At 46.3% G+C, this 26200-nt stretch overlaps 3 protein-coding genes across 3 annotated transcripts; 1 reads left to right on the forward strand and 2 right to left on the reverse strand.

The window, feature by feature from the left end:
• Nucleotides 1-1448: 1448 nt before the first annotated feature.
• Nucleotides 1449-10790, reverse strand: fbln7 (fibulin 7). The gene is made up of 8 exons (XM_084021160.1): nt 10538-10790; nt 9250-9412; nt 7492-7668; nt 5458-5583; nt 5213-5350; nt 4538-4675; nt 3991-4129; nt 1449-2560 (listed from the first exon to the last, which is right to left on the reverse strand). Exons 1-8 carry the CDS (start codon nt 10613-10615, stop codon nt 2188-2190), a joined length of 1332 nt encoding a protein of 443 aa, XP_083877286.1. The 5' UTR covers nt 10616-10790; the 3' UTR covers nt 1449-2187.
• Nucleotides 10791-11735: 945 nt separating this feature from the next.
• On the forward strand, nt 11736-19982 carry zc3h6 (zinc finger CCCH-type containing 6). The gene is made up of 12 exons (XM_084021970.1): nt 11736-12240; nt 14325-14538; nt 14632-14736; nt 14819-15068; nt 15157-15299; nt 15419-15547; nt 15646-15760; nt 15868-15977; nt 16060-16277; nt 16368-16732; nt 16822-17013; nt 17132-19982. The coding sequence occupies exons 1-12, from the start codon at nt 12155-12157 to the stop codon at nt 18700-18702; spliced, it is 3498 nt and encodes a 1165-aa protein (XP_083878096.1). The 5' UTR covers nt 11736-12154; the 3' UTR covers nt 18703-19982.
• Nucleotides 19983-20054: 72 nt separating this feature from the next.
• LOC311020704 (uncharacterized protein) lies at nt 20055-25445 on the reverse strand. Its single transcript, XM_084020913.1, has 6 exons — nt 24969-25445; nt 21097-24345; nt 20840-21019; nt 20584-20756; nt 20374-20491; nt 20055-20259 (listed from the first exon to the last, which is right to left on the reverse strand). The coding sequence occupies exons 1-6, from the start codon at nt 25110-25112 to the stop codon at nt 20071-20073; spliced, it is 4053 nt and encodes a 1350-aa protein (XP_083877039.1). The 5' UTR covers nt 25113-25445; the 3' UTR covers nt 20055-20070.
• Nucleotides 25446-26200: the final 755 nt, after the last annotated feature.

Here is a 26200-nt window from a genome sequence, read left to right on the forward strand (position 1 = left end):
TATCTTCTTGTCACTTCATCATATATTTCCTCTGTCTGGGCTGATTATAAAGCTGTCGAGCAGTAAATGTGTCTCAATCATAAAAAGACAAATGTCAGATTTATAGGTCACTTCGAAGTCGGAGACCAAAGCTAAAGGGACCTTCATTCCTCTTTGCTGTACCCTCACATATTTCCGCTTTTCTTCCAAACATTTATCCCACGTGAAAGACGATCCACAGGCGACTTCTCTCCTCTCTCATGGATAATAAAAAAGTACGGCAAAATTCCTCTCCGATGCCTTTCACTCCCACCAGCGACACACGTGACCTTCTGTTTTGACGCAGAGCCATACGTAGATTTACAGGGTTCCTGCTGTATCACTTGAAAACGACTTCTGCTTTTATGCTTGAATCGGTGTTATATTCTAGGAAGCTGCGTTGTTATAGGGTAGCAGTGGTCAGGCTCCCTGCATCTGTGTGTGTCACCATAAAGCACCAATAGGAAGACTAGACGGAGCACCAGAAACCACCACACGTCTGTGACTCCTAGTGCAAACCCACACTGTGTGCTGGCTTCGCCTCAAGGCACATACTGTATATTTTTTATCATGACTCTCCAGCAAATGGCTTGTGTTATGTAGCTCAGCGCTCTCCAATTGTCTCTGGCAGTATATCCTTCCGCCCTCGGAATGGATGAAACATGTGAACATCAAATAGCCCGAGCGCAAAGCCCTTTGGAAACAAAAGGCTGCAACGTGAGCCCTCCCTGGTACGGTTACCGAAGGAAATTACTGCCATTAAGTCCATGTTGTCATTTTTTATTCCGGTGTACCGTCGGTGGGGGGGGGGGGGGGGGGGGGGGCATGTGTTTTGATTTCTCACCATCCACTCCCTCCTGGAAGCATGCGGCTCTCCGGGCCACTTTTATTGCAACGTAAACCCCTGGATGGAGACATGAGAGGGAGGACGGAGTGAAGAGAACACATGTGGTGAACATTAGTCTCTTCTGTCTCTAACAAGTAGACACACTGAGATATGTTTCCAAAAAGGTGACTCTTCCTTGTGTTAAAGTCAAATAGGAATAATGTGAAACTCCTTTTGTCTGTGTGTGTGTGTGTGTGTGTGTGTGTGTGTGTGTGTGTGTGTGTGTGTGTGTGTGTGTGTGTGTGTGTGTGTGTGTGTGTGTGTGTGGGGAGAAATGCTGCTTTGACTTGTGCTCGTCTGTGAATTTTCTGCCCCGGGGGTTTATATTATAAAACACACATTCTTCCTCCCTAACCTTTCATCCCTTCAGTCGGAGGAGTTTTTCTAACCACCCAGCGTTCATTCATCAAGTATGCGTTGGTTTGAGTTTCGCTCATTAAAATTCACTCACACTGGATGTACTGTCGAATGAAAACAAGCGCTGCCACGAGGACATTTAATAGCCACGCTGCTCAGCATCAAATGAGGTAGCTCTAACAAAAACTGAAACGTTAGACCGACTTTATTTCAGTTATGTAGACACATTTCAAATTCCAGATAAATTGTGTAGTGCATTTTCGCAAGCCTGCCAAATCATCGTCGATTTAGAATATAATGATTTCTGGGTAACATACAGAATATGAGTAATAGGGGAAATATGCCCATCTACTGTTTAAAAAAAAAACTCCCTTAGTATAATGGATGGTGCCTCAAACAATGCAAGCTAGTACAAAACCCCCCCAAAAAACAAATATACAGTATATGATGGAAGATACGGTATGTTACAATGTAAAAACCAGCAATAGTATTTCCAATAAATTAGAGCCACGGGAGCACTAATGTCCTTAGAGGGATTTATCGTCAATAAAGCGAGGGCAGTGCATCGGCCCCGGGTCCGGACCCTGAACCACACAGACGTGATCTACGATGGACATAAAAATACAAACATGAAGCAACAGCAAAAACAGTTCTCCACCCCCTCCCGACCCACCCAATGCTTTTCTTTAGCTAGTCTTCAAAGACACTCATCTGTGATGCCTTTTGCTGTATATTGTTTATAATATAACTGTGGAATATTGGCGTGTCTCTCACTCCTTTTGGTAATCACTGAACAAATGTGCCAGTGGCTGGCTACTCAAATGTATAGAAGATGGAGAAACAGTATCAACTCTGTGTCCATTACACACTCTTCCTTGTTGCTCTTTCTGTCTCTTGGACTTCCTCCTTTTCCGCCCAGCTCGCTCTCAGAAGTTGTAAGGCGAGACCAGGACGTTGACCCTGGCCACGTGCTTGGCCTGGAAGGTGCGGTCGCTGTACTCGGACATGTCCACGTCGACGCTGATCTCCTGGGGCCCGCGCAGCTGCTGGACCAGGATCAGCTCGCCGGTCTGCCTGTCCGAACGCTGCATGACGAAGATGCCCCGGGAGTTCCCGCCCACGATGCCGAAGCGCAGGCTGTCCGGCCCCGTGCGGCCCGGGGCGGAGGCGGTGGCCATGCGGAAGAGCGTGGCGGGGGTCTGCAGGTTGGAGGTCAGAGACAGGTAGTGGAAGGACACGGTCTTAGGGGCCAGGTGGCAGGAGCGGCTGTCCATGGGGCAGGGGTTCCTCTCACACTGGCTGCAGGGGCAGAAACAGCACATATTAAACACGAGGGGGGACAGAACGGTACATGTTTTCCATTCTCTAAGAGTTTGGAAGTCGTCACGTAATGCGGCCGTTTTCTCACTGAGTAAACAATTACATAATGAATCCGTCCCTGTGGGAAAGTGTTTATAAATGCTCCTTTGCGACTAAAGAGAAGTGACACACATACATACAGTACACGTGAGGTCATGTGCACTGAAGTGTTGAGAAGTTGTTCGAGCTGCGAACTTTTTCTTCTCCGTGCACGACAATCTCAAAACCGTAGCGTAGCGTTACGAAACGGGGGGACAAAGTCACCGCTTTCCCCCCCCACCCCCCCAAACATGCATTCATCCCCGTTGGCTGGCAGCGGAGCAGCGTTTCACCACATTGATGGTTCAGTAGAAGCAAACAGAGCTGCGTTTCATGCTCTTAAATGAGGCAGTTTGCTGATGATTGGCAAACAGGGAGATGGAAGCTGTAATGTCTCCAAACATTTGGCCCGGAGACGCAGACTTTCTACATGGTTTTCAAGAAAAAGAAGGGGAAAAAAAAAAAAGTCATCGAGTGAAGTTGTGCTGAGCATGCATGTTCTGTGTCAGGAACAATTTGCTTCACTGTGCTACAGCTAGTACCGCAGCTCCTATGTTTTGTTGTCATCATTTCTGTTGGATATGATAACATTGCACCGAAGGGAGCATCACTACAACAAAAGTCTGAATCTTGATGAGACAACGGCCAAAAGTTTAGCCAGAATACCTAAACCGCTTTATTCGACCGTAAATCTGAACATCAGTGCGCCCAAAACGTAATAATCTCCTTGCACAGTAAATACTGTGAGCACTCAGCTGCAGCAATTACAGCGGGCCAAAGTAGAGCCAGGGGGGGTGGGATGCTAAACTGTGATGGATGTTTATAACAGACTTAGTAATGTTTTCATCAGAAGCCTTCCATTTCTCTTCCAAATAAAGTTTGGTTACCTTGGCAGTGAGCTGCACTGCTGCGTTGCCAGATCTCAGCGGTTGCCATGGAGAGTTTTAATGTTATTTCTACCAATAGCGGCGATGGCCAAAACTAAGTCCCGAGCTGCATGAAACTTTGAATTTTCACTTTGCACAGTTCAGACTTCAGAATTCTTGAGGCCGTACCACCTTGATCGAGTGCACCTCCTCAAAGACAGTCGATACGTGTGTTTTAACCTCTAACTGGGCATGCTGGTTTCACTGGCGTGGATCCCTGGCACACCTGAACACGACGGCGATCTGTTTTATTTCTGCTGTTTTCTCAGAACGTCAAAATGTCTCCTCGGAGCCCCCGTTAGTGTCTCACGGTTCGGTCTGATGCCTTTGAAAGTTTATGACAATTTCCTCGACAAGACGAAGAAACTCAAAGAGGGGGTCGCATCGGTGGGTGTATCCACTTACAAGGGAGACGTCCTGACGTAGCTGATGTTGCCATGGGAACGGGGACACTCTGGGCTGACACACTGAAAGCCTCCCCCCGTGTTGATACAAGTTGTCCCTCGGCTACAGTTGTGCTGCTGGCTCAAGCATTCGTCCACATCTGGAAGACAAAAACAGGCAGAGGCACGTAAGAATGAGAAGCGGGTAGAGAGGCTTGCCAGACTGACTCCTCGCTTCCTGGTTACCGCAGTCTGAGCAGGGGACGCTGTGATTGTTTATTTGGGTTTTTTTTTTTTTTTAGTTTAGTCTCATGTCCTAGAAATCCCTTCGGCTGGGGAAGGGTGAGGTCATTCATTCCACTGGCAAGCGTCGCGAGCTTCGGGGGTGCAAATGAAAGTGGTAACGAGGTTTTTGGGGACGACAGGCACCTCTGCAGGAACTTAAAAAGACCCCCGCTGCTAAAAAACCTCCTTGTCTTTTTTTGAAGTTCCTCTCCGGAGCTACATACCCAGCCAGATCTGCAGGCCAGATATCTGTGAATAAGCCTTTGTTCCCCTTTGTCACTCACCCTCGCAGCTCCGCCCGTCTGGGAGCAGCTTGTAGCCGCTGGGGCAGGAGCAGTGGTACGAGCCGGGGACGTTCACGCACTCGTGGACGCACAGCTTCCCTCCCTGGTCCAGCTTGTACACTTCACACTCGTTCACATCTGTCGAGAGACACACAAACGAAAATAATGAATGTCCTAAACATGTTTCACGTGACCATTGGGCATGTTTTAGTAGCCAACAGGTAATTATATACCTCACACAGGCTGTCATTAGTATTTAGGACAGTACGTTTTGTGCTTTGGGCATTGTGGACAAATGCATTTGAAGCAGCTGCATGGAAACTACATTCAAAATGTTACTCAATCAATTACATCTTAAAAGCAACTGAACTGTGACCTGAATGGATGCTAATCAGCTTGTGACCTCTCGAGGGGATTATTTTGTTTGTCACAGACTGGCTCCACAGATTACTCTCATTTCTAACCATATTAATGACCAGAGGAGTAAACGATTTGGCTCCTTTAACATACGTCATTTGTCCTGCTGAGGTGTTGTTGAGCAGGGCACCAGCTCGACGGGGGAAAACGCTCTGCAGCTGACCTCGCCTCCCTGCGAGAAGCAGCAGCGAAAGGGGGGATTTCCCCCCCACACACACACACAGGGATCAATTAAGCAACACTGTAATTACAGCTCACCCTGACAGATACTGTTGTCGGATGTGCCACTCATGTGGAAGCCTGCATCACAGCTGCAGTGTTGCGCTCGGTTCACTTGGGCACAGCGAGGTCTCCGGCTGAATGCTGGGTCGTTCATAACGCTCCACTCAGGCGGGGCTGCGTCGGGACAGGAAAAGTTGATATTTGATATTTGATCTGGAGCCGAACACATTGTAAACATGTAGCAGACCTCAAGTCTGGATGAAAGAATCGGTGGTACCGACCTGTCTGGGTTTGGTGCTGACAGTGAGAGCCGCTCCAGTTCTGAGGGCAGGTGCATTTGTACTGGTTAACTCCTTCCACACAGGTGCCTCCATTCTGGCAGGGATTACTGGCACACTCACTTATATCTGTGGGTGTATGAGAGAATCATCATGTGGTCATGCATAGAGATCACAGGCAAATATGCATGTTCCCCTTCTGAGATATATATTTCTAAGATATTTCCAATCAACGCAATGGTTGGCTGTAATCATCTGCAGCCCAGTTTATCAAACAGCGTGAGGTCTTGAAAGAAAAAAAGAGATCAGATCAGATAAATTAAAGACCATCCATCTATAGAGCGGCAATGAGTGTCCACCCAGTTTGATAACTGATACTTAAGAATGAGGAGCTGGTTCTGTCATTATGGTCAGTGTCGCCCCTTTTATTCCTTCCATTTGTGGAGAAGTAGTAGTTATCTTGTTGAAATCTATTGGGGATTATATTATATATAAAAGTGTAATTCAATAAAAATCCATCTGGATCTTCAAAGTTTAAGAGTGTTGGTGATAGTTTATGGACATATGTTTTGCTCAGATCTTTATAGCATCGTGAAACACATAAAGGCATGTGATTTTTTTTTGTTTCTAAATTTTGAGTTGTTTCCTTTCTGCAAAAAAAAAAAAAAAAAAAGTTGTGACTTACTTTGCTTTTCAATAAGTTACCATTAAAGAACTCTCAGGTTTACAGAAATCCCATCCAATTTATATCCATGCCACTGACTGTGAATACGATTACAGTTGAAAATGGCGAATGTTGGGATGCAAAAGGAGCTGGATAAAATCGTCAAAGTGGCCATAAAGATGATAAATATAATGCACTATCACTCAATACAGGAATACTACAAAATGCAAACTGTTGAAAACAAAAACAAAAAAAGGTAGGAAGAATAATGCATCATGCGTTATGATCTGTGTCTCTGAGCCCTGAGAAATGTGCAGATGTTAAAATGATGAAGCAGCTTCTGCTCTCTGAGCCCACAGTATGCTGGATGACAACCAATCCCTTTAATGTTTATAAGGCTCCCCCAGGGGCCACCACAGGACCGTGACATGAAAAGGCCCACTTCACTCTGCAAAGGTATTTTTAAACTCTTCTTAACTTTAAAGTTTTCACACTCTGTCAATATTGCTTTTTAAGGCACGACTAAATTTAGACCTCTTACGCCGGGGCCGAAGAACCCGAACAGGGATAATACTGTGAACAGTCGAGCCTTCCCGTGTTGTTTTAACCATGAACGTCAATAAACGTACGCACATGTTCGACTGAGAGCGCCACTTAGACTTTTTTTGGACCTGAGCCACCGGCGGAGGGGCTGCACGGGCAATCAATAGCATGCTTGGCATACTTCGCCGCTATCAGACCATGGTGTGGCTATAATGTCTGGACCTAACCCCCCCGTCCAGTGGGGCTGCTGTCAAAGAAACCCGGGGGAAACATGAGCAAGAGGGCTAGGGTTTATCTTACAGTAGCCCCACCGTGGCTGCTCATGAGGGGTAGGAGCCTGGAGGGGAGGGCACCTCACGGTGGAATGCAGTACAGGTGTTTTTCTGTGTTCGGTGACATTTAATGCCATTTTAACGAGGGCTTCATTCAGTACGCCGAGGAGCTCGGGCCACTCTAAAGAATGCCTCTTTTCTTCACCTGTTATCTGTGTGTGTGTGTGTGTGTGTGTCTTTCAGCCTGGCATTCAGACAACACCGAGTCCAAGGTCGCCCCTTAAATTGGCGATTTCTGTACTGCGGTGAATACGGACACAGCAGTTTCTTGGCCACCCCCAAAACATTCCACCAGAATCAGAAACGTAAAGTGGATGTGGGTTTTTGTATATGTGGAGAGAAGGAAGAAAAAAAAGTCACGGGGGTGAAAAGCTCCTAATCCTGTGATGAAAACATACCAGCAGCTGGAGTGGGATTGCATTCCTCACCTGAGTCAAAATGTAACACCAAAGCATTTTGAGGATTTGCAGCAGGGGATGGGGGGGGGCAGATTCTCACCTTTACAGACGGCACCGGTGCCGGTCCAGGTGCCGTTGTCCTGGCAGACGCGCGTGGCAGAGCCCACGAGGTGGTAACCCTGGGAACAAGTGAAATGGGCCTCGTGTCCGGCGAAATGCTTGGAGCCGAACTTGGTGCCGTGAGCAGGGGCTTCCAGAGAGGGGCAGGTGGTGGGAGCTGTGGGAGAGAGAGGAAGAGAGAGACAGAGAGAGAGAGAGAGCACGAGAGGAAGGCCGGTCACATGTGGAGTAAGCCTCCCTACATCCTCTGGCATTCTCTGCCTGGGGATATACACGTGTCACCGGGCAGCGCTATAGAGCCTTCATGGGAGAGACTTCGAACGCCTCATTTACAGTCAACGAGCGCAGCGTCGGCCATTTTTAATGTCATCGGCAGCCAAACGTTATGCCGTGTTACATGCTGTGGAAAGTTTACGGCCTGTATAACATACAGCCTAATTACATTACATAACGTTGTGAATGGGTTACATTTTTACTTTTATGAGAATGTATGTTCATCCTACTGGGAGAAAATGTTTCCTATTCTTTTCAACCTCGAGTCAAAAGCAATGGTAGCATGACGAGTCAGTCTAGCGTAGCCGGACCAACATCATGTCCAGCTTTAATGTAGTGTAATGGAAACCCACTGTGTCTAATTTTATATTAAACATAGCACAACTTCATTTGGATAACATTAACACAATATAAATCATTTTACGTATTCATTGATTAGGATTAGGATTCTCATCCATGTAAAAGTGGTGGTGCAGTGATTTCACTTTTTATATTGTTGAGTCTTGAGCCTTCCTCCAGCGCCAGTCCATCACTAACAAATTGTCTGCCAAACAACACAATTCCACAAGTCCACTTCCCCTGTCAGGTGTCCAGCTCTGTAAGTGAGATGGCTTCGCACTGTTGGATGAATACTTAATCCCATAATCGGAGAAGCCACGTCAGGCTCTCTATTGTCAAAGAAAAAAAACTGTTTGAAGATCAACTTCAAACAGTTGAATGTTCCCAAAATGTTCCAAATTTGATACTTTGGAATCTTCTGTTACCAAAAAAAGAAAAAAAAAGGGAACAGACAATCACTGACTTACTGAACAAAACCTGCTGGTGGAACTTTATGGACTAAACTAAAAATCGACTCTTTAGTCAATCTAATCTAATTGCCACTAATTGACATGTATTCTGTATTTTTTTAGCAGTCTTTCATCATGGTGGTGTATCTAAATGTGTATTAAATGATGACTATAAAATTAATTTCATACAGTTAATCACCATAATGTAATATCATATTGGCATGTAAATTGACTAAATACATTCTATTTAAATTAAAAATATGATGACTTCTAGCCTTTTAAGAAAACACTAATGTTACATAAGTACTAAATACCTTAAATAAATTAGTGTTTCTCCAGAAGAATGCTATGTTAAAACATCTGCTGTTACAACTTCTATAAATAAAAACACCACACCTCCATTTATTTGCCTGATCTTCTGTGTTAAAATTCATGCATTCATACAGGATGCATGTAACATTATGTTTCGCCCAACCTCAAGTTGTGCAGGTTTTAGGATTTAGGTCAAAAGAGGAGACATTTTGACACAGTGGGAAAAGCACAGATGGATGTTGGGCTGAATTCCATTTCGCTGCTTCGGTGTCAGGGTCTTGGGATTGTGCAATGCTGGCTCTCTGTCACACTGTCATGACTTACTAGGAAACTTGACAGAGCGGAGGCCGTTAATGTTAACTCACCAGCTGACTGGTCGGCTTGCGGTAACTTAGAGACCGAGTTCTGAAGCGTCGCCAGCTTCGACTTCATGATCCTGAGGCCCTCCGTGAAACGCATCTCCTGACCTTTCAGGAACTTCTCCATCTGACGAAGCACCCCGACCACCTGGTGCTTATCCATGCACGTCTGTTGAGAGCACAATTAACAATTAGAAAAGAGAAAGAGAGAAAAAGAATGCAGGAATAAAGGTTACACTAGTTTGGTCCTAAAACATAAAACATGTGCTGTGAATAAACATGAATATGCAGCCATGGAGGATGATGTAATCTTATTGGTGAGCACGTGGTTGTTAGGGTTACAAAGAGTTTTCCCTGATATGAAAACACATCATGCAACACATTTTTTTTTACTGTGTTTGCAGGATTTCTTTTATTTTAAACTCCATTTTCTCTCCTCTATCTAGACTCACATGTGAGATATTCCAGGCCCATCATCTCTCTTCTTCTCTCCCTCACTGCCTTCCACTCTTCCTCTCACAACTCCAGTGGCAGACACAGCTGGACAAAAGCTGTCTGGCAGATGTCAGCGGGACTTTAGTCCAGATTGCTGCTCCTCTGTATATTTTGCATGGCGGTAGGAAACTCATTGGGTAATTTCTGAATGGGCACGACTCAAAAATAGCATGGGTGCCACAAGCAGTTACTTGAGTGTGGAAGCCCTGTCAGGCCATTTACAAAGTTCCTCAGAGGAAAGTGCTCTAATCCTTTTCAAGAGGGTTTATTAATCACATGCTCATTGGAACAATTTCTCTGTGCAGCATGCCTTAAATTCCTGCCCTGGCATTCGGAGGGCCCTGTACAATAACAACCAGCTCCAGTACATTCAAATTCAATGCACACATAGTTCGGACCTGCAGAGACACTGCTATGCTGCTTTTACCTGCCCCAGACGAAGGGGAAATGCCAGCTGACAGAAAGAAAATGAGATGGCTCACATCCGGATGCTACCAGGGATTTTTTTTTTTTTTTTTTGAAAAGCAAACATGGTTTAATTTCTCCAGTTGGAATCTTTAGACGATGACTTTAAATGACACGTTACACGTGGTCACAATAAGCTAGAAAATGTGTTTAAACAGAATAAAACGTAATTATATTATCGTTTGCAGTGACTTGTTTTATAGATAACAGGATGCCTATATTAAAATGGGTTACTTTCGTCAAATGTATGAATAATTAGTAGACTAGCACACTTTTTTGAGCATGTTCGCCCAAGATATTTTGCATTTAATTGCGCTTAATAACTAACTCTTACCTGAACGGCAGCATGGCCACTCTGGATAGCTGTCAAACACAGCAACAGCAAGCACCTGCGTTGAAAAGACAGGACCATCTCTGAAATTCAGTAATAATAAAGTGTAAAGCTGTTCCCTGTTGGTGTTCTTCAATATTTAAAAGGCTTCTTCTTCTTCTTCTTTTCTTTTTAGGGTGCCTTGATAAAAAAAATATATAGCCTATATAAAAACAGCGTGTCCGTGCCCTAGCTGCAAAGAGTTTGGAGGATGCTCCTCATCAGGTGTCTGAGACTCAGATGCGCTCCCGTCTCTTTATTTTCCCTCTCGGAAAGTTCAGCCTCTGAGCTCTGCACGCCACCTAACTGTTAGGTTTCCTGCAGCAAGAATCCCTCCCACCGAGATACTCCCAAACATATGAATGTTAGTTTTTCTTTCTCCCACTTACATCTGTCTCTTTCTGTTGCTGTCAAGGGAAGTTTGCAACAACATATAAGATATATGTGGCTATAATATGACTGTATTTTTATTTATTTTTTATTAACGGTGAAAATATTTTTTTGTGAACTGAAATGACTGGATTTATTTCCTTCCTCAGCACGATAATGACCTAACATGAGAAATGATATGACTATTATCCTACACCAGGTAGGATGATAGTTAATCACTATTTATCGTTAATGTTAGATTGTTTTGTAGATGCATATGGTGTAAAATACAACACTCGTTTTAAGCCCGTTGATAAACCTTCCACTCGGTACCGGACGTGCATTAAGTTTATTGGCTCTTCCTTTGTGACACAAGTCTTTATTTAGGTTTCGCTCGTTGAGTCACAGCGACACCTGGTGGTCATTGGCAGGAATGTACAAGTCGAGCAAAAAAAAAAAAGATGCGTACGCGCGCTTGATTCCGTCAGCGTCAGAAACGAGGAAGGGAATGAACAGGAAGTGGGAAGCTACCAATGGCGTCGTCTGATTTTATCTCTTTAAAAAAAGACCACACACTCGGCTCGCTGTTACTACGCACCACACACGGGCACACATTTAAACATCGACAAAGGACAACAACAACAACAAAAAACTGCGCGTCGTACACACTTCACTGTTGCAGATGTTAGAAAATAACCGACACCGCTTCGGAACCAATGAGCGCCGCGCATCTCTCCCCCCGTGCGCCGTCCGACCAATGGCCGACGAGGATTCGCCGCCAGCACGTTAGAGCGATCCGGGCGGGACTATAAATACGCGGAGGAATACATGCTCGAGGAATGTGCTGCAGACCTCAGAAGCCATTTTGAGATGATGTCCCTTGTTGAGAAAACCTATGAAGATGCTGAAATCAACGAACATGGTTACATTTCTGTCTGTTTCTCCCTCCGTCTCCTCTATCTCACCATGGCAGCTGTCAACCGACGGGACATTAGCAAAGCGGGGTATCAAGCTGCGCTCACAGAGTTAAAACGTCATTGATATGAAAGAGGAGAGTGTCTGTTCACTGTCTCTGTCGAGACATGTAACACCGTGAGTTTTTTCCAGTCTGCGATCTTCCAGCATCTCTCACAAACCAACGTCTCCTTTGAGTGACTGAGTTAATTTCACTCCTGTACCCGGAGAGAGACGGGAGGGCAGATCCGTGTTCCAATGGCTTCTGTGAGCCTTGTTTCCAGTCCCCCAGCCCCTGTTCTTGACAAAAACATGACAGACTCTGAGCTTGCAGGGGATGAAAGGTCGAGTAACATTCTTATGCAATTCTTAATACGCTCATCTGTGCGTTTCAGTGATGTGGTGGGTGCTTGTGTTACTGTTTTCTTTTTTTATTTAACCACGAATTGCAGGGTTTTAGGGTCCACGATTTTTTCCCCCTCCTTAAAAAAAAAAAAAAAGAAATCTTTGCATGCCTCTTTGCATAACAAGCCTGGATTTCCATGTGTCGATGAGACTCATGCTGTTCATTTTCCATGCGAGATAGCAGACCTCGTCGTTTGTGTTTGTTGTGGTACTGGGGGCTGAATTCATGACTTCATCCGTAGCCATCTCTGCAGGAGGCTATGCAAATGTCTGGTGATGTAAAAAATGCAACAGCCACGCCCATCCTTTTTGCTGTACTGCCCCCTGGCGGACACCTGGCAGTACTCGCTGCGAGCGTGACAGGGTTCACGCAGGGTTGAGAGATTATGGGGCTTGTGCTGGACCTGTGTCCTTGTGATTGGGTTTTAGTCATGACTGGGCATGCCAACAGAGAGGGTGAACAGTTTGCCGCTGTCGAACCAAATATTTTGAATCTGGTGATTTCACTGAGAAGCTACGAAGAAGGAGGATGGCTGGTGTTTGTTCTGTTGAATATTCACTGTTTTACACCTCTGGGCATCAGTTTTTCCTCTGGCTTGGATAGCCTACTGTGTTAAGTCCTTAAATGGGTCTAAAAGTATAGTAAAGTATTGCAATTGGTACTTCAAATATGATTGTAATTGTTCTCAAAGTAAAAATGAGATTTTTATTGCCCCTTGGTTGTTACTGTAATTATAGTATAATGGGAAAATGTGTTTCCATAAGCTTTGAATAGTCATGCTGGGATATTTGCATATCATCCCTATACACAATATTCTACCACTCATGCTAGAATTAAGTATTTTAATAGAATTATGGTCTTTTTATTCCATTTATCCCAATAATAATGCAACGTATTCAAGTTGGCAAATCCTAGTGAGTCTTGAGGTGTGCGCTGCTTTTAGTGGACTTAAAGTGAGGTTTAGGTTCAGTGTCGTGGTGGTTTTGGGCGTGCAGGGTGTCGGGTTGAAGCCTGGTGTCAGAGGGAGAGGTAGCTGCTATCTGTGAAAACAGACCTGGATCAGCGGAGGGATATTGTTTCCTATTCCACAGTGTTTTTGTTTCATGCACCTACTCGCGTTATGCTTTTAAAGCAGCTGATATTACATGTTCTGAAAAGAGTAATAGCACAGGAATGATTGATATATCACAACTGGTACAGGCATAATTCAAGATGACTGCAGAACCATAGGATTATTAGTAAATCGACTTAATGTACCCTGTCTGAAATATGATATAAAAGCAGTGTGTATATGAAGTACTCTGCTGCAGCATGATAATAGAAAGAATGACCAAATTTCTTCCTAAAATGATGCTTGCATACTGATCATAACAGTAATAGACGTTAGTATTTCAGTGTCCAGCCTCGGACGCTCCTGCCAAGATTTGTCCTGCCTGTTAGATATTTACAATCCTGTAATTATACCTTTTGGAAAGTTCCCACGGGAGTGCTCGGGCCTTTTCAACCGGATAGTTTTTTGATGACTATTTAAGTAAGAATACTTTTTACTCGACAGTAATAATGGACCTTTTGTCATAAAGGTTATATGTGGGCCGACATCATCTTAATCTCTGACTCCAGGCTGTCGTTAAGTAAATAAACTGAATAACCTCGCTCGGAGAAATCCAAGGTTTTTCATGCATGGCACTCGACCCGAGGTCTAATTTAATTTGGCTTTCCTGAAATAACTACACGCTGGTTCCCAGGGAATCAAAATTTAGCTTTGAATTATTGACATGAAAAGAAAAGGCTGAGGGTGTATTGGAAACTGTATGGCATGATATTTAGTACTTTATGGCAAATTAAGGGAAAATGCATGATGAATGTTTTAGTGTCATTTAATTTTTATCTGTTATTAAATCGTGATTCTGGATTCTATGCTCATCTGATGTTTTACTCATGATGTGAACACTTTAATTGAGTCCAAGGCCAACAAACATTATATAAACCTCCACTGAGTTTTCTTCCTTTTCTTTTTTAAAGAGAGGACGGCGAACTGGAAGATGGAGAAATAGATGACGAAGGGATTGGAATCGAAGAGGAAAATAAAGAGGCCGCAGAGGTGAATGAAGACAAAGAGAAGGAAAAGGAAAAAGTCAAAGAGAAAGAAGAGAAGACTCACAGACACTCCAGGAAAAGATACAAAAAGAACAAAGAGAAGAGGAGGTCCAAGAGGAGGAGGCGCGACAGGCAGAAAGTAAGATTGCTGATATATCTTGGACTGTGACCTCCTCATAATAAGTCAGAATTCTCTCTGAAGTGGTGTTTTTCCTGTGTGCCCTCTCCTCAGCACCACTCCCCCTCCAGCAGCTCCAGCTCAGACAGTTATGACTCTGACTACGACCGACCAGAGAGGCCCAAAAACAGGAAGAGCCAGGAAAGCCAGTCCGCTCAGGTGAGTTCCACCACCGCTGGCACACGCTGGAGCTTAATAATCACGAAGTCCTTATTGTGTTGACATTTGACCTCTTTGACAGCATGGGCGGGACTCTAAGGGAGGCCACGGCAACTCGCACAAGTCCCCGCCGCACAAGAGCACTGAATTTGAGAAATACAGCGACTACAGCGAAGACAAGTACGACTACGACGAGGAGGAGGAGGACTACGAAGACGACATGTCCGAGTATCCGCAGCCCAAAGAGTCAGTTTCCCAGAACCGGGGAAGGGGTCGCCACGGCAGAGAGCAGATGAAGAGAGGGAACATGAGGGGGATGAAACAACAGCAGTGTATGAAGGCTTTTCATATCAGACGACACATGTGGTGTTTTAATCTAGATTTACCGTGAATACATTTTTTTTTGGTTTTCATTTTCAGTTGGGCAGAGAGGAAGGGGCCGAGGGAGTGGACCAGGAAGGGGACGTGGGATGCTCTACAAGAACAAGAAGCTGAAGGGCAAACCCTGGGGAGGACGTGGACGAGGTCGGGGAGGAGATCAGGGCATGGAGGACATGGGACCGGTAAGGGGTCATGCTTTTTAGTGTACTGTTCAGCTTCGTAGTGTAATGCTTGTACTGTTAATTAACGGTTTGAGCAAAAAATAGAAAACTAAGACTTGTTTGTTTACTTTGTGTCACAGGAAGGAAAAAATTCCTCCGGTTTTCAGAAGAAACGGCCAATAATGAGCAAAGAGTTTATCAATCAGCACACAGTCGAACACAACGGCAGATACATCTGCAAGTATTTCCTGGAGGGTCGGTGCATCAAGGTAGTGTAGCGCTCATTTAACGACGTATGCTGAAGTATTTTAATAAACATAAACGTTCAAATGGGAAAGGTACAATATGCGTTTCCTTCTTCTCTCAGGGGGAACAGTGCAAGTTTGAACACGAGCTCGTCATACCAGACAAGAAAAAGGAACTTTGTAAATTTTACCTCCAAGGATACTGCAGTAAAGGAGACAACTGCATTTACATGCACAATATCCTTCACTCATGAGAACTTAAATGTGTGTTATTGGATTGCATAATTATGTGACATATGACTATACCTTTTGAATTAGACCTGTTCCTTAACCTGTGGTTGCACATGAATACCCGTGCAAGTTCTTTCACACTGGAGCCAAATGTTATCAAGGAGACAACTGCAAATTCTCCCACGAGGCTTTGAACGATGTGACCAAAGAGTTGCTTGATAAGGTAAACCAAAAAAACAATGTTATGCCAAGAGATTCTCATCTGTCAACAGTTGTGTTATTTTTCTTTCTGATTCATTCTTCAGATAATCAACACTGAGGAGGAGAACGCCCGCGAGGACGAGCTGGAGCTGGAGGATCTGAGGAAGCAGGGTATCGCCCCGCTTCCGAAGCCGCCTCCTGGGGTCGGGCTGCTGCCCACTCCTGGTCAGAGCAGTCCTACAGAGGGAGGGAAGAAGATCCCCTCCCTGTTTGAGATCAAGGTTAAACCTACTGTAGACTTGGCACAAAAGATTGGTCTGAGGTAACCACAATCATCTGATATCCAACTCAAATCCTACTCTTCAAAGCGTATTCTCAATTTAATTGTACACTTGTGATCGTTATTTTTCAGTGGATCCAGCTTCACTCCAGGTGAAGGCTCAGAGGACACTCAGAGTGGAGGTATGGTGCCTTCAGGCTCCTCTGCACCTCCTATTCCTCCCCCTGGATCACCTGTTCCCATGGGAACACCCATGCCTCAGAGCCCCCCAGGACAGCACCCACCACACGGGTTTCCCATGCAGCCACCGATCCCGCCTGGTCAACCCCCACCGTTCCACGGAAACCACCCCAATCTCAACCCTCCGGTTAACATGCAGAGGCCTCCGTTCCCTCCACCCGACCTACAGATGCTGCAGAGCCTCTTCCCTTTTACATCCAACCCAGTAGAGCTCTTCAGCAACTTGCTCCGAAACCAGGCCATGGGTCCACAAGGAGGTCGGGCTTTTATTATCATTATCCAATAATAACCGTGACTGAAAGTGCAAAATCTGGATTCTTTTTAAAGTGTATTTTCACTGTTGTAGATCCTAGTCTGGCCTTCATGCAGAACGTCCAGCAGCAGACCGGTGCAGAGTCGCAGCTGCAGTCTTTACCACCAGCAGTACAGAAGGCCATTTTTCTACACCTGACGCAGCAGCAGCAGCAACAGGAGTCACATCCACAGGGAAATGAGCCAGCGAGGGCAGAGGGCCAGGATGATACCAATGCAAACAGAGGTACGTTCCCGCAGGCAAGAAGCAGGTTTCCTGTATTAATTAAGATAGAAATGGAGCACAGACTGAAGTAAAATGACAATTCACAAACATTTAAATATGATTTCATCCGTTTTTCCAGATGAAACTACAAACTGGTACTCAAGCGACGAGGAGGACGGGAGCTGCGTTTCCTCCATCCTTAAAACTCTCAAGAAGCAGAGTGAGATGTCTCAGTCCAAGCCCCCCCAGGCCGCCCAGCAGGCTCCAGCACTGGGCGATCCTTGGCTTGTGAAGGAGAGGGCCCCGCCCAACGACCCCCGTGTGAAGACAGACCCGCGACAGCGACCTCCAGATATTAAAAAGGACTCCGATGGAGCCGCGGACCCGCGGTTCTCCCGAGACCCCAGGAAGACGAGACCGATAGAGCCCAGTTCCTATCGCCAGCCCGTTCCTCAGAAGCCTCCTACGGGAGACGACGACGATGAAGGTGAGCGGGAGCTCAGGGACAAAGCTGTTCTCATCCCTCTAGATTCCATCCCCGATGCGGTGCTGCGGGACCCTCGTTGCCAGTTAAAGCAGTTCAGCCACATACGGGTGGACATCATTCTTCAGCGGCCAGCCTTCGCTCAGGCTGTGGTGTGGGGCCCCGAGGACCTCATCCCTTCACTTGTGCCCAAACAGGAGCACTCGATCAACCTTCCCCTTCCACCCCTCATTGCAGACGCTCAGATGAACCGATCAAACCTGCCCGACCATCCTCCCGTCTCCAGCCCTCCGGCGATCGACCCCAGGCTGGTTGCTGCGCGATTGAAGGAACGTATGAGTCGACTGACCTCTGGATCTCTGGAGACTCGATCCGCCGCTGAGAGACCTGTAGACCCGCGACAGCAGAAGACTCTTGACCCCAGACTCAAGCGTGCAGGAAGTCTGGACTCCAAGCTGCTGAGTCAGAAAGGAGCTGTAGACCCCAGGCTACAGAAGGCCAGTGCTAGCTCCTCCGCTCCTCACACGGTCCAGGTGAAGCCGGAGCCTGAGAGGCTGCCACCTTACGCCCCTCGTCTGGCATCCTCTGGTGGAGGGCTAGAGAGCCCCACTACCATCCTTGGGGGCATCAGCCTGTACGATCCTCGTCATCAAACCGAGCAGGCTCAGAAGGAGAAGGAGGCAGAGCCTCCCAAAAAGACAGCCATTCTGAAACTCTCAGCTAAGAAAGACAATACTCCGCCACTCTCTCCGACCCAACGAAGTGGCTCCTTTGAAGAGGTCAAAAGCACAGACGTTGCCTCAGATCAGCCTCCACCCTCCACTTCTCCCACAGTCCCGCCTGCCTCACCTGTCAAACCCCCTGCAGTTCATAACCTCCCCATCCAGGCACTGGCCGGGCTGATCCGTCCCCAGTACACTGACCCCAGGCAGGCCAAACCAGGAGGACAGGGCTCTACAGGAGCACACGAGGAGGCAGAGGAGAAGAAGCAGGAGGAGAAGAAGCAGGAGGAGAAGAAGCAGGAGGAAAAGAAGCAGGAGGAAAAGAAGCAGGAGGAGAAGAAGCAGGAGGAGAAGAAGCAGGAGGAAAAGAAGCAGGAGGAAAAGAAGGAGGAGGCCGAGGAAGAAGAGCCAAAACTGGACGATCCAGAGGAAGAAGGTGACGACAGGACACTTAAAGATGTGTTCAAGACTTTCGATCCCACTGCTTCCCCTTTCTGTCAGTGAACACCCCCCAGTGTGGAAATATATAAAAGTCAGAAGATTTGTATTTTGATGAAACGTGTTTATTCATCTTTTATTGAGCTTTTCATGAATGTATTTATTTCTGTATATAAATGATCCTGTACATAATCACATGCTATCTAGTGGGACACACATTTGTCAGTATGGACATACGTGCACATACGCAGTCTATAGTTACTTTTAACATAACCGTGTTAATGCTGAAGTGTGTGTGTTTTTTGAAAGTGTGTATGTTGAGCACTTTTATCTTTGTGTAAGTTCCATATGCGCTTTAAATAATCAGAAAAAAAATAATTGAGTTAACTGCACTTAGGATTGAACCATATGGGTTCAAACACCTGCAGAATCTACATGCAGAGTTATGCTAAATAATTGGTTCTAACTATAATTGTAAGAATTCCCTTCATAGTGTTTTGTATTTCTTATTTATTTCAAGATGGTTTTATTTTTGTGAGACTTCTGTTTATGCTAATTTTTATTACAAGGGATTTTCTTTTTTACAACCTATCTGTTCTTGAATATTTACACTTTAATGACAAGTTGGTGATTTGTCAAACTCAGAGGTTCCCTGATTGGCTGAGAACAAATGTGTACTTTTTTCGACATTGCAGCCATTCAATTTGTTTTATACATTGTTGGGCCGTTTTCATTCTAACGTGGCCTAAAGTGTTGAGCTTTTTGTTCACTTGCTAACCAAGCAGTAACGAGTTAATTGAGTAAAAGAATATTTGTTACATCATTTCAAAAACACTCACTGCTGAGCTTGTAAATAGCAGGTAAACTGTTTCTCACTCTTTTCATCAGAATAAGAAAGTAGTTTATCATACAAAGAGTGAAAATATTATCTTGATCACATTGCATTGATATAATATTAATATGACCTTTGTGTTTCATGTAGATTTTTGTGTCGGTTGATTTGTTGATGATCTCATACAGGGTTATTTTTCCTGCAACAGGTGAATGTTGTGATCTTAATACTTGGCAGGTTATATTAGTTGGCAGTTGTGTGTCTGTTAAGGTGAGCCACGTTGGACTAAAGCTAAGCTACACATTTTTTTTATGTTAATCGTTTTCATAATTCACATTGTAAATGCCTATTTTGTATCACATGTACAGTCTGTATTTTGAGTGTTAAAGAATAATGTTCTGTTTTATTTCTCCTGTCAGTTTGGTGGTTGTGATTATACTATATTACATTTTAACAACACGTCTGTCAGATTTCAGTGATTTTATGATGGAAAAACTGAAATAAACATGTCAAATATAAGGTACTTTATTTCATAGTCACGCATCCATTCTTATTTAATTTCAGTGTGAATTAACTTTCCTTGTGTTTTGAAGGGGCAGCGGTCACTTGTAGCCAACTAGCGGGGCAAGACTGGGTGCTACTGGGTGGGACGAGGTCTTCCTCAAACCCAGCTCGTCGGTGTCGGGGTTTGAGGTCTGCTGGGCTCGGTGGATCTCCAGTTTCCTCCTCCACTGGAAACACAAGGCTGTAGCCTCTGCACTGTCTGAGTTTGGCTCCGGCTGCTTCAAACCCTGGAGCGAGAGAGTCATTGTACCGCCTTTAGTAGCGCTGGGGACAGTTAGCATCATGGAGAGTATTTTGGAGAACCTCATATTATTATTAGTTGTTTTTGGTGCTGGATTTACTCTGATGCAGGCCGTCTCTGCAGCGTGGACCCCACGCAGGACCGTCTGGAGCAGATTCTGTACGTTCTTCACCAGGATCTCATCGGATGATTTGCACCCAGGTGTCACAGCATTGACACTAAGCATGGAGAGAATCTGCCTTTTATTATTATTTCTTTATTAATAATTGAGCTTTGTTCAGCGTTTGATTCCTGTCTTCGCTCTTCTTACCTTGAGATGATGCTGAGCTGGTTGCTGATGGTGAGAATCTGCTCCACTATGAGGGAAAGTTCAACCGTACACTGGTCATCCAGGCAGTGGTCGGCAATGACTCTGATGAACTGAGTCACCGACTGGCAGTTTGAGATCAAATCTTTGGCTGCAGCGACAAACGCTTCTTTATTCTGGAGAAGAAAAAGGAATGGATGAGAGTTTCTGCAAATATCAAAAATCGAGTCAGTAAAAAGTGCCCTCTGGTGGTCATTACCGGTATCGGGCCTCTCTTCCTCAAGTACTGAGTCATGTAGCACAGTGTGTCAGCCATCTTCCTGGTCACCTGGACGATTCTGTTGTCTTTGGGATCCCAGCTGTCGCTTTCTCGCTTTAGAAAAAGGGATGTGAAGGTCAGCGAAGGAGAGTCTTTGTAGCTGCCCGACCGGACACCGTCCTACAGAGACAAAAAGGGATGTGATTTATTGTGACATAAAGGAATAACTTTAAAACCGTTAATTGTGAGATACCTACATCTTTTTCAATATGTCCATATTTGGCCACAGCTGCAATGTTCATGTTTGGTCCTGCAGCATCGACGCTTCCTGTGTTGCCCTTCTGCCATGACGTCATTGTCCTTGGTAATCCCACGTCTCTGACTTTAGATGTAGTCAGCACTTCTTTCATATCCTCAGGTGTCCTGCCCTGTAGACCAGCCCCGATGCGCTCCTTGGCCTCCTGGTGAATCCCATCCTGCTTCCTGATCTCCTCCACCACATAGCGAGCGCTGGCTGACCAGCACTGAATCTGCACGTCCAGACCGAGTGTGTCACCGACGTGGTGCGTCTCCACCATGAGCCTCGCCCTGCTGATTACGTCTGAGATCCGGAAACACAGGAGGTCGTTGATGGACCTCAGGTCAGAGCGGGCTCTTGGGTCACGGATGTAGTGTAAGGAGTCCTCTACCCTTTTGATCGCAGGTTTTACGTTCTCTAAAAGTGTTTGAGCCGCGTTGTCAAATCTTTGCTCTGCGTCTTCGGCGTTTTTCTCCCTGAAGTGTTCGGCGGCAAAATAAGCGATGCTGACGATGCTTTGAAGCGCCGAGTCGTAATCCTTATTTTCTCTGCTCAACTGAGCAGAAATCACTTTAATTTTAATCAAAAGACGTCTCTGAAGGAATTCCGATCTTGCGAGTTGCATGACGGTTGGGATGGCGTCGAGCTCCTCTGCAGCTTTGAGGTAGGCGTCGGTCAGTGTTTTCAGTTCGTCCTGGTATCCGGTTAACTGCGTTGATTTGTAAGCGCTCCTACATGTTAGGCTGGTTAGCCTCGCCGCCTCTTGGATCCGAAGCGAGCTCTCGGACAACGCCGATATCTGTTTCTGAGGCCTCAGCTGGTTCGTTGCAGTTGCCGTTCCCAAAATCTTATCGAGGGAATTCAGCAAAATCTGAATGGACAGGCCCCAGAGGATACAGAGACCCTCTAGCTGATCTCCCCGTCGGTCCAGTGAGGCGGAATACTCCACCAGAGACTTTGTGTTGTTCTGGGCTTTGTTCAGCTTGTTGTGCAGAACACTGAATGTTTCCTGACTGTCGCTTTGGAAGGTTAAATCGGACGATGTCAAGAACTGGACCACGTCGGCACACAGAGTCATCACTTCATTGAATTGCCGCGTGACATCGTCTGCCGTTGTCGTTCCTTGCAGCTCAGTGTAAACGGTGTGATACCAGGTCCCAGCGACTGGCAATAGAACCTTCCTTGTGTTGTTTATGAGGTCAGTAAACTGCACGGCGTGTTTGTAGACGCTCTCCGTGCTCATCGCCGAGCTCATCGCCGTCTCTTGAGCCGTCTGGACGAGCAGCGGCGTCAGCGACACCAGCTCCGCCCTGAAACCTTCCAGCGTCTGACGATCGACCGCGTCGACGACGGCCGAGGCTTCCTTCGTGGCTTGAGCGTAACAGTTGGACAGCTCGAGAACGCCGGTGCAGGCCTGGTTGAGCGCTGTCACATCTTTCCCTTTCGTCACGGTCACAACTTCATATAAGAGGGGTAAAAGGTTAAACGCAAGAGGCTTCTGGATCAGCCTGGGCTCATCGGAGACAGCTGGGATCCGTAAATCACAGGTGTCATGTTTATGAGCTTCTGTGTAGCGCTCCTCCTCATGTTCGGTTTGGGAATCCCTCTCCATAACCTCCAAAACACGGGGGCCTCTTATCACATGATCCAGGTCATGTTCCCAGGTGTCTTCCTCTGGCGGCGACGGCTGTGAGATCTGAGGCTGACGCGCCGCCTCTCGCAGCGGGCTCAGGAGATGTGGATGCTGGTGGCCGTCCAGTCCTCTTCTTAGCACTTTAAAATGCTGTATCGCCGTGGAAACGTGATCCGAAAAAGGACAATACGCCTCCACGTTTAGACGGGAACCCGAAAGCATTTCTCTGACCGCCTCGCTCACTTTGGTTTGAGAGGACTGAACCTGTTTCAGCAGCACCAGGAGGCCGTTCCTGTAGATGGGGTTGTCACTCCTGTCCAGGTGCCTCTTCACCGCGTGGACCACCAGCTTCATGTGACAGACCAGGTTTGCTGCATGTTCCTTAAACAGCTTACAACTCTGCTCTCTGTACGCTGCGTCACATCCATGCCGATCACCGATCAGCTCTTCGATGGCAATGCTGGTGAACTCCCTCACGTCCGTTACATCGCCGAGAGCGTCCCGAAGCTGAGCGGTCTCCTCCTCCCATCTTCGACACGCCTCGTGAAGCTTTCGGGCAGTTTGCACCGAATTATCCGCCAGCTCCAGTGACAGAGGTGCGATCCGAGCTCTGAGTCTCGTGAGGCACGCTCTCGAGTTCTCCACGCTCTCCAAACTCTTCGCATCGACGGCAACAGCCGAGATAAAAGATGCCACTTGGATTATCCTATCCGTGGAAGTTATGAAATCCTCGACGAGTGGCTGAATATAGTTCAGGTCCAACTCTGCGGAAGGCTGTGAAACCAGGATCTGTCCTGTCACGCTTGAAAGTTCCTCAACTGTAGAGGATGCTGTAAGAAACGTGTCCAAGACTTGATAGAGAACGGTGGTCATCAAAGCTTCGTCAAGCATCTGTATTTGCTGCACCAACAAAGAGCAGCTACTCTTGAGGCTCTGCTCCGGATCGTCCTCCGAGGACTTCAAAATCCTTTTCATGTCCGACCAGAACTGCAAGATGTGCCGACAGTGACCCACCACTCTTTGTTGAAACTCCCTACGAGAGGAGTTTGCCACCAGCATGCAGTGAAACACAAGGTCTCTCACCGCGCTGTCAAAGCCACTGCCTCGGATCAAGGAGGTGGGGGCGCTAGTGAGCAGCTGAAGCAGTCTGTCCTTCATCCCTGTGTAATACCCACAAGGACCCTGTGATCCGCCTCGGCATTCACTTTTCAGGGTTAGAACGATGTCGCTCACTGTGATCTGCACCTTTCCCAGAATGTACCTCTTGGCTGCCTGCGCCTGCTCGCTCGTCGGGTGTTTGATGGTTGTGCACATGGCCGTGTGCAGCATGGAGATGCACCTCCTCAGGGTCTCCAAGGAATCCAGGAGCTGCTTCGCTTGTCCAGGGTCCCGTAAGGCATTTGCTCTCTCCACTGTCAGACGGTTGAGGAGAAGCAGAGCCTCAGAAAAGACCCGGAATGATCCGAGTAGAGACTTGATGTCTGAGGTGGAGCCGAGATCAGAGAGGGACTCCAGGACCTGATCGGCAGCAGCTACAACCCTCCTGACGGTAGCATCGTCGTCCACCAGCAGGACCTGAGAGCAGAGTGACGGATAGAAATATCTCAACGACTATTGGATAGATTGCCATGAAATGTGTTACAAACATTCATGGTCCCACCTGGATGAAGTCTACTGAAATTAAATTTAATTAAATTTTGTTTATATAGCCTAAAATAATTTGGGCCCAGATCAGGTAAATTTTCAATTTGTCCAAAAAAATATGTAAAATGAATGACAGCCTCAGCAGTAACTTTAGGTTTAGCACCAATAAGCAAACGCAAAGGTACTGAATATAGGCTATAAGTATGAATCCATAATAATATTTTTTAAATATAGTGTCTATGGATTAAGACAGAAGTCCCAGATCATTTCTGCAATCTCTTCTACACCTTGGACAACGATCGGGAACAAAGCCTGTGAAAAGTAAGTTCAGGTTTAGAATGTCTTGTTGTGTTAAGCTCTATTCCCATTTAAGGAAACCTTTGGGACTCTAAAGCAGAAGCAGCCGGGGAAAATGAATCTATTGGGACCTTTCTTCGCATTTAATCAGTCAGTGTCTGCAGCTATTCCTTCCTCCCTATCTCCCTTTATTTTTTAAACTTGTGGCATCTTATATCAAATGGTAAATGCAATGCAATCTAATGGCATTCCTTTACTTTGACTACGCCCAGGAAGACGCTTTGTGTGGCAGCGATGAGTTCCTCTCTGTGTTCAGTCAGACCGGGCTGGATGCTGAGTTTCTGGGCCGCCAGCAGCACATGTTGTCCAGACACGGTGACCGATTCCAACAGGGACGACATCTCCTCGTGCAAAACCTCATCCTCTGTGTCACTTATTTGCCTGGAAGTAAACAGAGCCTGGTGTTAACAAGAGTAACATCACACCTACCAGTCTTCTTCTTGTAAAGTCCAAGCACCTGGAGGCCACCCCTGCCATGTTCTCAGTAGCTCCAGCCACAGCCTGAGCGGCGCCCTCCAGCTGGTTGAACTGCTCAGGTTCCTCTGCGCTGTCACACAACAGCACCAAGTGGCATAAATGACTCGCCATCGGGGCGACCACCTGCTCTGCCGCCGCGGTCCTGATCAACCCGTGGTCAAACAGAGAGGACATGGTTGGCAGAGTGATTCCCTCCGGTCCAAAGAGAGAATGAGCTGTGCTCACTGTGGTGGCTGAATTAATAATTCATTGTGCTCCACAGAAGAGCTTGTTCTTGGGAAAGGTGTTTCATAGCAACTGGGGTCACCTGACCAAACACATGCTGTAGCCTGTAACCCAGTGCCCTGCAGGTTTAAAGAGTGGTTGGGTGTGGGATGGGCGGATCGATACCAAAATGTCGATGACATCAACGTTTCTGGCGATGGACTCGAGCATCAATAGGATCCATAGCAGTTTAATTTCCCCTCTTAGTTGTGCCCGTTGTTATGACCATGAGTCATAGATTAGTATTTAAAGGAGTCATCACCAGGAAATCGCAATTTCTCTTGTTAAAACATGCATATCTGTGTTTGACCTCAGTTGAAACTTGCCTGAAAGGCTGGAGTTTGAAAGTGGCGCCGTTTTTTTCGCTTCTGCTCTTTTTCCGAACAGGAATAGCACACAAGGGTGTGCATTCCTAAAGCACGAGATTTTGATTCTGCGCCTACGGTGACGTCACCGTGGCGGCTACTTGCATAAGCCCACCCCTCTTTCACCACCCAACCCCGCCCCGTCCGCTACCTGAAATCGCCGAAGCGCCGCCATTATGTTTTGGAGTCTGCATGCAGGCAAGCCCCCCCGGCTCTGTCCTTCCTGCGGCGAATCAACGCGCGCCTCATTACATATTATACAATGCACATCCGGACCAGTCAAAACCTCGCGCGTAATCTCGCGTGATAAAATCGCGGTACGA

This window comes from Eutrigla gurnardus, assembly GCF_963514095.1.
Source record: "Eutrigla gurnardus genome assembly, chromosome: 11".
NCBI classification, from domain to species: Eukaryota; Metazoa; Chordata; class Actinopteri; order Perciformes; family Triglidae; genus Eutrigla; species Eutrigla gurnardus.

Excerpts from the sequence above, each read along its gene's own strand:
- fbln7 (XM_084021160.1), bottom strand. The coding sequence starts at position 10,615 with ATGGTCCTGTCTTTTCAACGCAGGTGCTTGCTGTTGCTGTGTTTGACA. Across the intron at positions 4,676-5,212 it reads CGACAACAGTATCTGTCAGG|ATGTGAACGAGTGTGAAGTG; the intron begins GTGAGCTGTAAT and ends GTCTCTCGACAG. Across the intron at positions 4,130-4,537 it reads AGACGGGCGGAGCTGCGAGG|ATGTGGACGAATGCTTGAGC; the intron begins GTGAGTGACAAA and ends TTTGTCTTCCAG.
- LOC311020704 (XM_084020913.1), bottom strand. The coding sequence starts at position 25,112 with ATGTCGTCCCTGTTGGAATCGGTCACCGTGTCTGGACAACATGTGCTG. Across the intron at positions 20,757-20,839 it reads GGAAGAGAGGCCCGATACCG|AATAAAGAAGCGTTTGTCGC; the intron begins GTAATGACCACC and ends TTTCTTCTCCAG. Across the intron at positions 20,492-20,583 it reads CAGCTCAGCATCATCTCAAG|TGTCAATGCTGTGACACCTG; the intron begins GTAAGAAGAGCG and ends CTCCATGCTTAG.
- zc3h6 (XM_084021970.1), top strand. The coding sequence starts at position 12,155 with ATGGCTTCTGTGAGCCTTGTTTCCAGTCCCCCAGCCCCTGTTCTTGAC. Across the intron at positions 12,241-14,324 it reads GAGCTTGCAGGGGATGAAAG|AGAGGACGGCGAACTGGAAG; the intron begins GTCGAGTAACAT and ends TCTTTTTTAAAG. Across the intron at positions 15,300-15,418 it reads GCATGGAGGACATGGGACCG|GAAGGAAAAAATTCCTCCGG; the intron begins GTAAGGGGTCAT and ends TTTGTGTCACAG.